This window comes from Trachinotus anak, unplaced genomic scaffold (genome assembly GCF_046630095.1).
Source record: "Trachinotus anak isolate AG129_WGS33_773 ecotype Australia unplaced genomic scaffold, CSIRO_AGI_Tana_v1 ptg000018l, whole genome shotgun sequence".
Taxonomy (NCBI): Eukaryota; Metazoa; Chordata; class Actinopteri; order Carangiformes; family Carangidae; genus Trachinotus; species Trachinotus anak.
In genome coordinates this window covers 16,236,154-16,249,513 of record NW_027273869.1, presented here as the reverse complement: position 1 = coordinate 16,249,513, position 13,360 = coordinate 16,236,154, and the positions used below count along the sequence as shown (strand labels likewise).

Below are 13,360 nucleotides of genomic sequence, written 5' to 3'. Positions count from 1 at the left end.
CTTCCTGATTGTGTCACCTAGACACCGATACATCAACACACATCCTCTCTGCCACAAAAACACACTCACAAAGCAACAAGAGACACCCCATTTCTCTCTAACTTCTGGGTGGCCCAAAGAGGGAAATGTGCACTCTTACCTGGCAACAGCAGCACACCTTCAGCTCCAAATCTGCTCGCCCTGACGAGGAGGCACGCTCATCTGGAGTAGGAGAAGGGAGTCGTGGGAACACAGTGTGTGTGTGTATTATGTGTGTGAGTGTGAGGCTGGCAGAGAAAGAGAGAGAGAGGGAGAGAGAGAGAGAGAGAGAGAGAGAGAGAGAGAGAGAGAGAAAGTGAGAGGTGGAGCCTGGTTCGGAGGAGAGAGGAGGAGAGATAAAGAGGGCTGGATGATGACTGTCTGCCGTGTATATAGCCAGTCTTGTGGGAGCAGTGTGAATGGCGCTAGATCATCTCCTGTTCAAACACACGGCGGACGCACCTCGTGCAAGGCTGGGAGAAAGAAGCCTGGGGGCAGAGACTGGGAGGAGGAGGAGGTGTGAGAGAGACACCCAAAGCCAGCATCGTCACGCGGCTGTTCCTAGGAATCCCTCCAGTAAGAGGGGCACTGCATCACTGAGTCCTTGTCTGCGATTGGCTGGGCAGTGGGGAGACGCCAAGGATGGTGGGCAACGCTGTGTAACCTAAGATGACCCTTTCAACACATATTAACATGCCCCCTCTGTGCCTCTCAGCCCCTCTCGGCAGACGTCACCTTCAAGGACACTTGAAGAAAATCCCGTCCCCAAGGATCCTGGGGACCTTGGGAGCATGTCTTTGTGTGTGCATGAGTGTGTATACATGTGTTTGTCAGTTCATAGGAAGCCATGACCTGCCCTTGCACATGAATAAAATACAAAAACACATACATGCGCGCATGCATGCAAACACACAACATCCATCAAGAACTTGCCCGTGAAGGGAAGAAGATTTCCCCAGAGGAGGGTTGAGCCCGTCAACAGAAAAGCCACACAAACACCTGCAAGGACAATCTTTCATTAGAGTGATTGAATATGTTGTCATGGTGACCTAAAACCAATGAAGAGGATATATAGTGAATATAGACAATTTTTAAAAGGTCTGAAGTGACCATAACTTAAATTGTCAGCTCAGATATTTTGAAATGCTCTGAAATAAAATCCCATTTAACACTAATGTTGTTGCACATCTGACTTGATTTATCAAATTATTATGTAAATTCTAATTAAAAATCTTGTCATTGATTAAATATTGTTATTATCTTATATTTTAAATAAAATGATCATTAAATCCAATATCTTATTAAAAGGCTTCAAATATAAAGGAGGAAATGAAGCAGCTGAGACATGGCGGTAAAGTGATCATGAGACACAGGATTCATGAATATGGAAAGTGGCTGATAACTCCATTTTTAGCTGCCTCAGGTAGCAGATGAGGTGTTCTATTGGCTGCACGGCATGAATAAAAGCGGTGCCCAGCTGCACTCAAAGGTCAGACAGAAAGCCAGGCAGAAGAATGAATAGAGCTCTCTGTCTTTTCCAGGAAATGTGAGGTGCGGTGTTGTTCAGGAGGAGCTATAAGGATGCTTATGTACATAATATATTGCAATCACTGGAGTCGACAAACAAAACAACTTAGACTGAAGTTGATCTAGAGCTTGAGGTTAAGCTGTTATTGGGCATTCTGGTGATTAGCTGGGATAGACTCCAGTGGATAAAAGTGCATATTATTTTATGATTCAGATGTCAAGAAAAGCTTGGGTTCACTGGTTTAACTATATTATTTAAGGCCAATTTCAACATCTAGATTATATATGGCAATCTATTCATATATTCATGTGAACATATTAACATAAACATATGCATTTAGAATCGAAAATTCTGTTTAGACATTAACTCAACAGGGTAAAAATACTAGAATCAATCAATACAAGCTGCCTGATCTCTTACTTTCTTGTCATGTCATTGTTTTTACACAATCAGTCTGGCAAAGCCTCCTAAAAAGCCGAGGAAACACCTTGTGTTTCCACTGGTGAGTCACATACTGTAGCACCTTGTGGTGATCTCTCTTTATCCAGCACTTAAAGGTCATCCTCCCCTCCAGCATAGCTTTGGTTTTTACTATAAGAATGTAATATACGATAGACTTTTTATAGTAAAATTTTCATTCACAGCAGTGTGGGGATATTTCAGTGGTTGTTCTGGAGCTTTTCATAATATGGAATAAGACAAAGTCTATGTTGATGAGATGTCTTAAGTGCACAGAAAAAAAGAATTAAATTTGTACATACAGATTTAAACTGAGGTTAGACCAGAAAATTCAACAAATGAAAAGAGTTCCTGCTTTGCAGATATTTTTCTCTTGTCAGGCTGGAAAACCCTCTGGAACAGCATTTAAACCATTATGTGCTATTAAAGGTTCGTAATAACAACAATGGTAGTGTAATTATCAGGTTGCTAGCAGCTGCTTCAGGCAGAGTGACACAGTTTTGATAAGACTGAAGTGGTTTAAGAAAGTCATATGCTCAAACCTGCCTCATCAGTAGTTGGTGGTACTGACAGAGCGATGCTTTTATTTAAAGACAGATGTCGGCTCAGTGTATCAGTATACCCTTCATAAAAATCTTGCCAAATCTACACCTCTTGGCCTTGCATGTCCCCAGCCAAGGCTCTGGCCATGGGCTGGACAGTGATCGCTGGCCTTAATGGTGGTTTGTCTAGATATAAAAGAGCTCATTGGTTCTGGAGGGGCTCCACTGGCACACTGACACTGTCAACAGCAGGAGCACCAGCTGCATCCTCCCTGGTCCTGTTCAGAAATAGCTTGGCCCCAGTCACATCCATGGCCCTGTCCCAGTCGGCAGGGCCCACCAGGCAGGCAGGCAGCCGGCCCTGCTCCACTAGCCTGGCTCAGAGTCCTGACGTCCTCGAGGACAGAGGTATCTCTGAGGCCCGGAAACGACAGGGCAGCAAACATCGCTGACCCCTCGCTGTACGAGCTGTGTCCTCTGCCACAGAGTCTCTCATCTTGTGAGCTCAGAACAAAATCAAAGTGACAATATTAATCATGTGACGGGGAAAATAATTAGAGGAGCAATACAAGACCAAGTGAGTCCCCTCCCCCATCTCCCAACATACACCAGATAACAGATTACTGCTTGGCTCAGTGAGAGATGACAAGCTGCTGGACTGGTTTTGAATATGGCCATCAGCAGCCAAACACTTCACAGACACCTGAGATCTGGCAGCAGTTACAGCACAGGTGTCAGTCGATAACATCCATCTCACTAGTGCCTCACTTTAACATTAATAGCATCATTCAAAAGGCCACATCATGAGCATTTTTAAGCAGCAATACTAATGAGCAGAGCTCTAGGGACAATGATCCAATCAAACTGCTCTTTTCAAGGTGCTGAAGTGGAAAAAACTACTGTTGTTAGTTTCTCCCAGTTGACGTTATTCCCTCATTACAAAATGTCACAAGGCCATTGATTGTTTTCATGCTTCCGACATGGCTGTGTGGATCAGACCCCCGCTTTGGTCAAATCAGCTGTCTGCTGGTGTGATTCATCGAGGCAGAGGCTTGCCCTGCCCTGACTGTCTGCACGCACGGTGCCCCGGGAAGCCTGGTGTTTCTCTCTCTTGTTTACAGATCGACAGTGTCACTGGGAGAAGAGGGCCGACAGCCTGTGACAGACTGATGGATGATGTGACACTCGTGCACCACTGTGTCATCTCTGCATTGGCGTCCCCCACTCTACCCTCACCCTCTCACACTCGTCACCTCAGGGGAGGATGGAGGAGTACATGCGGTCATACATTTAGATCAAGCTCAGAGTTGCATCTTTCATCCGAACCATGCATGTGTGTGTAGAAAAGATCCTGATGGCTAAATGGTGGGCGGCTGTCAGCCTGCCTGCTTGTTCACGGCCAGATGACAGGGCTGGACCCGCTGCAGATGATGATGCTCAGGAGCATGGAAGAGCAGATGAGACGAGTGACAAGTGAAGGTGAAAGGACACCAAAGTGCAAAATGAATCTGCATAGAAATGAGCAAGATCCCTTAAAAATTACACATCTCAAAATGTCACTGTAAAGAAAAGAGGGAGTTGCCCATCAGGGCTGGAGAAAACTACCACCACGGTCAGCAAATGGAATGTCTGAAAGATGACAGGCTGCAGTCATACTCTGGAGGAAATGTCATGCATAAGTAACAGTCATCAACGCGTCAGTCGCCGCTGTACAATAAGTCACATCAACAATCAGCAGGATGATTCACAGGGAAAATGTTCCTTATCTAAAAAAAATACACATACAAACCTAAAACATATTCTTTGCATTGATACATCAACATTTAATTAGAATTTGGCTTTTGTGACTGAGTGACATGGCTAAAACTGGACATAATCAATGGCACTTTTGACAGGGCAGTCTGGGTAATGGGCCTGTTGAAATTCAAATAAGGGCTTAAACTCTCCTAGATGTGTCTGCCAATTTCCCAGATCTGTAAAGTGAGTAAACAGCTCTAAGTAATGTTTTGTATGCCGCTGGATGGACTAATCTTCTTATATTGATTTTACCTACCCTGCCATCACTAAAACCCTCCAACGCTTAACCACATATTCACAGGAAAGATGGCAATTAGAGGAGCACTGGGCTCAGATTCAACATTGAATGACAAGAAATTCTTATATAACGTTTTAAATCAAACCCTTTGTGATTCTCAATCACAGTAGTGAGGGAGATCAATAGGAGACCATTTCCACAGGACACTCCATGATGTGGAACCTGCTACTTTGTGAATTTATTAACCACATTCAGACTTTTGCTTTTGCGGAAACAAACCTGTTTGTTGCCTGATGAGGGCTGAAGATTCACACACAGGCCTTTCATTTTTGTGAAGCAGTTTTGAGGGATTACAATTATTTGAGGAAATTGACAGGTGATCCTTAACGGGTCTTCACCACAATGCTTTTCCTGTCTTGCAAGTGATTACTGCCAGAGGTCATCAGTTACTCATTTCCCATCAAATTAGGCTCTGCTTTTGAAAGTAACCAGATGTGGCTTGGTGGAGGCCCCAGTAGACTTCTACCTCTTTGCTTTGCTTCCACGGTCAAAGTGGCCTCTGTATGGTCAATAGGTCAATGAGGCTGCAGTGTCTCCGACCCCTGTCTTTTCCTCCCCCATCTCTGTCTGCACTGTATTGTTTGTGGCCACGCTATGAATTTCTTTTGACAGGCAGAAAGTGAGAATGCCTCAAAGGAAATGCAAGACTGTCACCATGTGTGTGTGTGTGTGTGTGTGTGTGTGTGTGTGTGTGTGTGTGTGTGTGTGTGTGTTGTTTTAAGAATTATAAATGTGGATTTTAATGGTACAGGATTAAATTCTATAATCATCAAATCCAATTATGGCAAAAAGTATTCAAATGTAGCTAATGATAAAAATATGTTATATAATGTTCATAAACTACAACAACAGTTTTGACACTTAACTAATCCAAGAAACCTGAGGGGGGGATCCTGTAATGTTTTCCCACCACTGAGCCTGTTAATGGTTTCTATTGTTATGGTAAAATTGAGTTCCGGAGATTAGTTTAAGGCGGAGACATGGTAAGCTAATTCTCTAAATACACTGAGCACATCACTGACTAAATGGGAAGCTGTGATAATATCTAGCCTGTCAAGTAAACAAGGCAGCAGGTGTCCTTAGAGGAGGTTGTACCTTATGACAAGCAGTCGTGCATGCCTAGGTCATCGAGCAATTTTGATTTATTTTTAAAGATAAACACACTGAGCTGACATGTTAATCTGCACATTTTAAACTCATCAAATCCTACAAAACTGACAAAAAACATGCATATGTGTTAGAATGAAATCAGCTGGATGAAATGTCTTTCGCTTCATCACAGTAACCCTGATCCTCTCAGGGGTCATCCAAGTAGAAGGTGAGCCACCTCCTCTTATCAGTACATCCACACCTCCAGCCAGCCTTATCGCCCGACCAGCCCTGCAGATGTTTGGGCTAGCCATGCACCAATGCCTCCACACCAACACATGATAACACCTGTGGTTGTATGATCATACATCGACCCGTCTGTCAGCACAGTCATTTTCAGGTGCTTGATAAATAGGGTTAGCATGTCTGCCTGAGAGCACATCATCTTCTTATAGGAACCAAGATGGCTGCCTGTCTGCCTTCCAGTGACAGTGCTGCCAACTCCACATATGGTGCCTTAAAGGTAATATATAACCTGGCTGTTGGAGAGACTGATATGTTGCACTGTGGTTCAATCCCCTATGAAATGACCCTTGACATGAAATCTATTCACTGCTCACCCAAGGGCAACAAATCGTGCCCACACATGAAATGGTGTGGATCTCATATAACATATTATTAGAAGATAAGAACAAGGATGGTCCTCGAGTTTAATAAAGATGCAGTCTCATATCTCATGCAAGGTCCTTATGCATAAAGAGAACAGTCTGTGTATCTTTGTCATCTTTGGTATATTAATTAGTCAGGTACTTGTGGTTCACTGGTTCTTATCTATACTTTGTTTATATAAACACTCAGCATGATTACTGATCTTTTCTCCTCATCACTTTATCTACAAACAGAAAAATATCATTCACTCCCCTGCACATGTGCTGTCAGTTCAGCCCTGACACCCCACACCATACTCCTGTACTTGACTCTCATGTTTTACCTAAAATCTCACATTTTAACGTCTTTGTTCCTGTACTGTGAAGCAGCTAAAAAAAATGCAGTGAGTCAACTAACAAAATGTGAGACTTCTCAACAGATGCATCAATCCATCAACTTGTAGGGGACAGCCCCAACAAAGTCAGTATCTATGACTCTATGACCCTGCGGACAGGAAAAAATGAGAGAAGAATACTACAACATGTAGTTATTGCCGAGAACTCATGTTCATCTAATCAACCTTAAAAAGCAACATGAACCTTTGCCTTCTCCTCCTACTCTAACATCCAGATGACCAGCTCCTGAACATCCCCTCGCTCTTCCAGGTCAGTGCACTCCCACACTCCCTCTACTGGAAGCTAGTAATCAATTCACAGCACTGTAGCTTACATTCAACCAGCTCTTTACCTCCAAGTCAAGGTCCTGCCCTACATATCCTAGCATCTGTATTCTCTCCTATACTCAAATGGCACCAACAATCCCTTTGCTCTGTCTGCTTAGGTTATTTCTTTTCCCATACCATCTGCAGATGGTCCAGAGAAATATCCTGAATCTGCTCTTCCAGATTTATTGGTCTTTAAACTATTGGTTAAATCCAGTTTTTGCTGTTCACCTTACTGGAACCTGTGGTGGGATCTTATTCTACTGCTGCACTTATTGTAAGTCACCACATAAAAGCAGATAAAGGCAGCAGGTAAACACCTAAAATACCAAAACCATCTGTGCCATCCACCTTTGTTTACACAGCCCTCCAAGGTTAGAGCAAGATTCATTTTCTCTCCTCAAGTCAATTAGCAAAGATATGTGCCGGTAGTAGCGGATACAGCACCATGTGTACCTGACAGATACCAGGCTGCACCAAGCAAATTATTCTGTCACCAGCTCTGCTGATATCGTATTGTTTCAAGGCCAAATTATTAAATCTCTTCTCTGTTGTGCTGCAGCTACTGCTTCACTGACGATTTACTATCATGTCGCTTTCTCTCCAGTGGGCCTATTCTTAGTCCGGGTATCATCCTCATCATGTGTTGGAGAGAGGGTTATTTTTAGTCAGGCCATCACGTGATGTCAGAGCTAGTGGAGTCTCACAGCTGTAGGCTACTGATGCGACATGTTACAGATCCACAGCTTCCAGCCTGGCACAAACGACCACGATCTCAGGATGCATCGGGTTGTCACCTTAATAATTTACACAGATTCATCTACATGCATTTTACCACGGTCTGGTTACCTAGAGCATGAATGGTGATAGAAACATGAAACAGAAATTCTGTTTTCAACAGATACTGACTTCCTTTTCACAGCTTTTAGTGGAAAAAACAACCATGTTTTACAAATGCACTCAGGCAATGGCTCATTCGGTCATATTGTTATTCAGCAGTCTTTTCAAATATGTAATTGCACTGTGTCAAATGCAAAAAAAACACCATTTACTATTAGATTTGATTAATTATTTGCCTTAAAATGTTTCAATCTGTTAAGAGGAAAAAAAAAAATCACCACTGTCCACTGACTTTGTCATGCTCTGTAATTTAGAATGTAGGAGCAACCCACATGCTAGATTGAGAGTCATTCAGAAACAATGACAAAGAAAAAAAGGTTAATGTAATTACTGATTCTCCGTGGGTAGAGGAAATTTTCTGGTTCAGAACTATTACCCCTTCTATAAATTATGAATTAGAACACTTTATATGTTGCATGAACGTGGATCACTTGGAAGTGTTTGAATAATTCATTGATTGATGCTGTTTAAGTACTAAATGTATGCAAAGGCCACAGAAAGGCAGGTGAAGGGTCTGAACATTTCTTATTTAATGGGAATGATTCCCACTAGCACGGCTGAAATCACTTCTTTTACTTTTAATTCATTCAGAAAGTTAAACAACTATTAACATAACAAAGAAATGCTATTTGTTGAACATTTGGAGCTAAACCACAACTCCAGAGGAGGTGGTGTAATTATGAAGTATCACTCTGCAATTAATGTTTGATTACCACCTGTGTTCTAAGTAAACTAGAGCAAAAACAGTGACGTTCTCATAAAGAATAAAAAGCTTTACTGCAGAGCAAATCCATCCACACCTGTAGGGATCAGAGCCGAATCAAGGCCAGAACAATTAATCACATGATGGTTAAGCGGAGATGACAGGAGCGACTGACACCCTATAATTTTCCTGGGCAGTATTATCTATAATTTAGCTCATTACATAACACAAAGAGACTTCTATCATTGCTGAAATGCACTTATTTAGGTACTTTTTTTCTCCATTTTCTGGAGAAGGGAAGGTTGTGTCATGCCATCGTGCTCGATCCGGCTGGTGGTTATGAACTGTAATTTTCATCTCAGATCATCCACGGTTATCAGTCATGGTCAAAAGACTCACTCGGCCTGACTCTCCCACCTCAGAGAAAATAGTCTGATTTGATGAGAGCAGAGAGCAGAGGAAGATAAAAGAAGGTGGATCCTCAAACTAAAGTTAGAGAGAAAGTGCCATCAGTCTGCCGAAAGGCTGTAATTGAAAACTTTCTTTTCTCAAAGTTTTTGTCAGTGTTACGAGAGCAGGAGCAAAGAAAATGAGAGGGTGGGTGTTTTGACAGCATTAAGATTCCACTAATTGTTGATGCTACTGGCTTCAGCATCTTATAACACTTCAGCCTGGAGTATCACACATTCACATCTGTGAATCTGAGACATTAGTTCATCCTGAAGACCAGCTAGGTGCCTTCATGGAAAACACCATTTTCTAACAAGCATTGCACTCAGTGGATTCCTTGCATTTTTAACAAAAATTCTGACCTCTATGTATGCAAAGCATCACAGGTTGAACATGGTGTGTAAAGCATTAGTAATACCCCATTCTTAACTTTCATGGTATATACACACACACACACACACACACACACACACACACACACACACACACACTGCAAAAGCCATTAAACAGCTCTAGAAACAGTTTTCAGCTCCTTATGCTTTAGGTTAGAAGGACATTACCACTGCATTTTCACTGTGGACATTGTGTGTTCGCCTTTTAGGAGAACAACAGCCTCTGGTCGTCATTTACTAGTGAAATAACAGGCATGTCTCATTTCAGCCCATTTCCAACAGATAGGCCCTCAACCCTTATTTTAAAAATTACATTATTACAAAAATAAAATTAGAATTACTGAGCCACAAGGTGAACAGCAACCCACTGTAAAATAAACACTGAAGCTCTCAGGTTATGAAATGTCATTAACAGTTTGCAGCCTATGGTTAAATAACTGGTGCCATCCAAGCAGGTTTTAACTACATATTAACTCCTGAGCCTGAGGGAGTGTATGAAGCCATTATGTGCTGGCCCTTAGCACAATGACATAGCCATCCTCTGACACAAGGTTAGATTTCAATCAAACTATGAAATTAGCTTGTGAAAGTCCAGAAAATGCACCCAAAAAATCAGCTGCTAAAGGGAAACATTGAAGGATAAGACATTAGTAACCATTACCTGTTGTTTTACACTGCTATGAGAAAAGGTGTACGACATTTGTGACCTTTTGTATCAGAGAACAAGATTTTGACAATAAATGTCAGCTTACTCAAGCCAGAAACTATATGAGCTGCTAAACATCTTGTGTCAGGAGCGGTTGTGCAATAATCTCTCCACATTGCACCTTCCTAACACGTTCCCATTTTTAGTTTTCAAGAACTGCATAAGCCAGTGTTTTAAATGCAAAAACTTCTCATCAGTTTATTTCAAAAAGTCTCATCTTTGTGAAGATAAGCAGTCCAGTCTGACGGTTATTCCACCAAAAATGGCCAATCATTGCCACAGTATGGACCAGTCAGAGCGGAAGGGCTGACTACAGCTCACAAGCCTGTCAGCTGGAAGTGAATACTGTACAGAGCCCATGGTCGAGCGGCTTTCCCCGCTCTCACATTTTCCTCACTTGACCGCAAATTAAACGGCTGTTGTTTAGTCAAGATCAGTGAAGTTGTGCAAAAGATGAGAGAAGGTGGATTATATGGCACGCTTCAGACCTCCATTCACACGTAGGAAGAGCGGCTGAGAGAGGCTTATCATTTGAAAAGCAGATGAAGACCTGCTGAGGCGAATGTGATGTGTGTGTGTGGACCCACTGTGGAAACGCCACGTGACCGACTGCTCCAGCTATCCTGCGCCTGCAGCTGGGTGCCATTGTACAATGCCATTATAGCTGAGTCCTCTTCCCCATACACTCCAAGCTGAGCTCATCCTACAGATTTCACTTCTGTGTGGTCCTTGGATCCTATAGACCTATCTCCCAGCATGCATTTCAATCCTCTAACTGCCTAACATGATTAAAAGTAATGGAAGTTCCCATGTGAATCCGCAGCCTCCTTCTAAACAGTTTGAAAGGAAAGCACTCCATCTCTTTGTCCACCACAACACTTTGGCTGTTTGCTAAATGAACATCCAGCATAAACCCCTTTCCCATGATAAAGTGACTGATGCAGGCTGCACAAGCGGTAAAGTATGGACACTACATGGGGGAGTACACTTGAACAGCTGCAAAATCTTGAAAACATCCATTAGTAACATAAAACAGTTCAGGAATAAAATGCTACTCTGTGTACAATGCGCACTTAAAAACGTACCAAGACGGCCTTTGTCCGTAGGCCAGGGGTGATTTTCTAATTTCAGTAATATGCCTGATAGTATTAGCTGTTCTACATTTCCAACAACTGGCAAACACGCTCTTTTATTTTTGGGGCTCCCAGGGCAATTTGCTGAAGAGCTAGAATATCATTTTCACACATCAATTGCTCTAGTTGCAAATAAAGCACCATATTAGCATCAAATATCACATTATGCCTCTCAATTACAGACTTTTTAATTAGGGGCAGTAAATGTGTTTTGAGAACGCACAGATGCACATCAATTCCAAATGTTTTTCTTTCTTTTCAGTTGCTTTTCTTTCTTGCAGAAAGAAGTGAATTCAAGCAGGCAATATTTCAAAGTCCATACAAAAAAAAAAAAAAAACACAACAATTTAAATGCTTTTTTGAAAAGTGGTGATTTTGAAAATGACAATTTGGTTAGTTGTGTGAAGTGGTCAGTGACATTTTCAGAATAATACTTGTATCTGGACTGAGGACGAAAATTGGAGAAATTAAAGTGAAAGCACACAGTCGAGGCGAGGTCATCTGTGTTTGTGGATGCTATTTGAAAAGCTGATGTACTTGCAGAAAAAAAAGAAAACCACAGTGTGAAACCAATCGTTGAGATTGTTGCTGTTTGTTTCTCTGGGGTCTAACATAATCACTGCAGTGATTCACCCTCAGTGGGTTTTAGATGAGCAAGATACTAACTTATGTCTCAGTCACACAAATCACAAGGAGCAAACCCAAACTCGGCACAACACTGTTTGGATAAGACAATAATCAACTGTCACTCAGGGGAATAAACGGCCTACTGCTGGATGCTTGGCTGGAGCTGGGGCTTACAAAATGCTATATGACAAGCAAAAGCAGTTGCAGCAGAGAGAAAGAGCACAGCAAACTATCAGCACTGCAGCACACCAATATAAACATATCAGATATAAAATGTAGGGCTTTTGGAGCTTGGACCTCTTCTTATGAAATGTAATGTACATTGACATGGATATTAGTACATGAGTACAGGCCTAAGGTTTGCAATGAGTATAGCTGGACAATAGGAGCTCAGCAAATCAGATGCACTTATGGTGAGAATAGTGAAGCAAGCTTTCACGTAAATCCATTACTTTTCTCTACTGCCTTCAGCTTTACCAGGTTATTCTAAAACCATAAAAAATCTAATTGTGGAAAAATATGGCAATAAAATAAATAACATTTTTCTCTCTTTACTAAAGTTGATTTCCTTGTTGATAGGTGAGGACTAGCACAGTAAACAAGCAGCTTCTACATATCATGTTGGTGCAACAGTTTATAATTGCCTGCACTTAATATAGGCTAAATAAATATATTCAACCCACATGGTTCTGTTCCTCTTTTTGTTTTTTCTTATTAAAAAAAAAATAAATTGTAAGTCATATAAATTAGTCAAATATTAAGACAAAACCAGTGATTATTTATCCAAAAGAAGAGGAGATGGCTCCCAAGTTGTCATAATTTATTTTGGACATTAAATTAAGGACAGTATTACCCTCTAATAGACACCACAGGCAACAGGGTGTTCAGAGAGACAAGTCCAACAACAAGGCTAATGTTTAGGACGAAAAAGTAATTCACAACAATAATTCCTCCATGTAAAAAGTTCATGTAGTCAGCAGCTACACTTGATCAGGGCAGAAATGAAGAATGACACAGCCAGCAGCTAACTTTAAGCAACCTCATGCTTCAAGTTAAAAGACATTAACCCACCCTATCCTAACTTTGTAAGCAAAGGCAGAAAACTGTCATCTCACCTTGGTGTTGTGAAGCAGCTGGCATCTTAGTAAACCCTTTAAAGAAGAACTGGTAACAGCAGCAGAACATCGGCGTCAAGTGCGTTGTTGACAGCTCACCACGGCTGGCTAACGGCGTAGTTAGCCTGTTAGCTAACGGCGTAGTTAGCCTGTTAGCTAACGGCGTAGTTAGCCTGTTAGCTAACGGCGTAGTTAGCCTGTGAGCTAACGGCGTAGTTAGCCTGTGAGCTAACG

General features: G+C 41.9%; 1 protein-coding gene across 6 annotated transcripts in view; it reads right to left on the bottom strand.

Moving 5' to 3' along the window:
• The window catches only part of syt1a (synaptotagmin Ia), a 169,323-nt gene extending 156,049 nt beyond the window's left edge, over window positions 1–13,274 (bottom strand). For 4 of the 6 annotated variants that reach the window (XM_071502583.1, XM_071502587.1, XM_071502582.1 and 1 more), the window contains exon 1: window positions 140–266. Coding sequence is in view for 1 of the 6 variants with exons in the window: in XM_071502581.1 (XP_071358682.1) it covers window positions 13,127–13,196 (70 nt within the window). In the remaining 5 variants the exon portion in view is untranslated. Of the gene's footprint in view, window positions 1–139; window positions 267–13,126 lie in introns of those variants that run through there. The other 2 variants (XM_071502581.1, XM_071502588.1) reach the window with 2 other exon arrangements.
• Window positions 13,275–13,360: the final 86 nt, after the last annotated feature.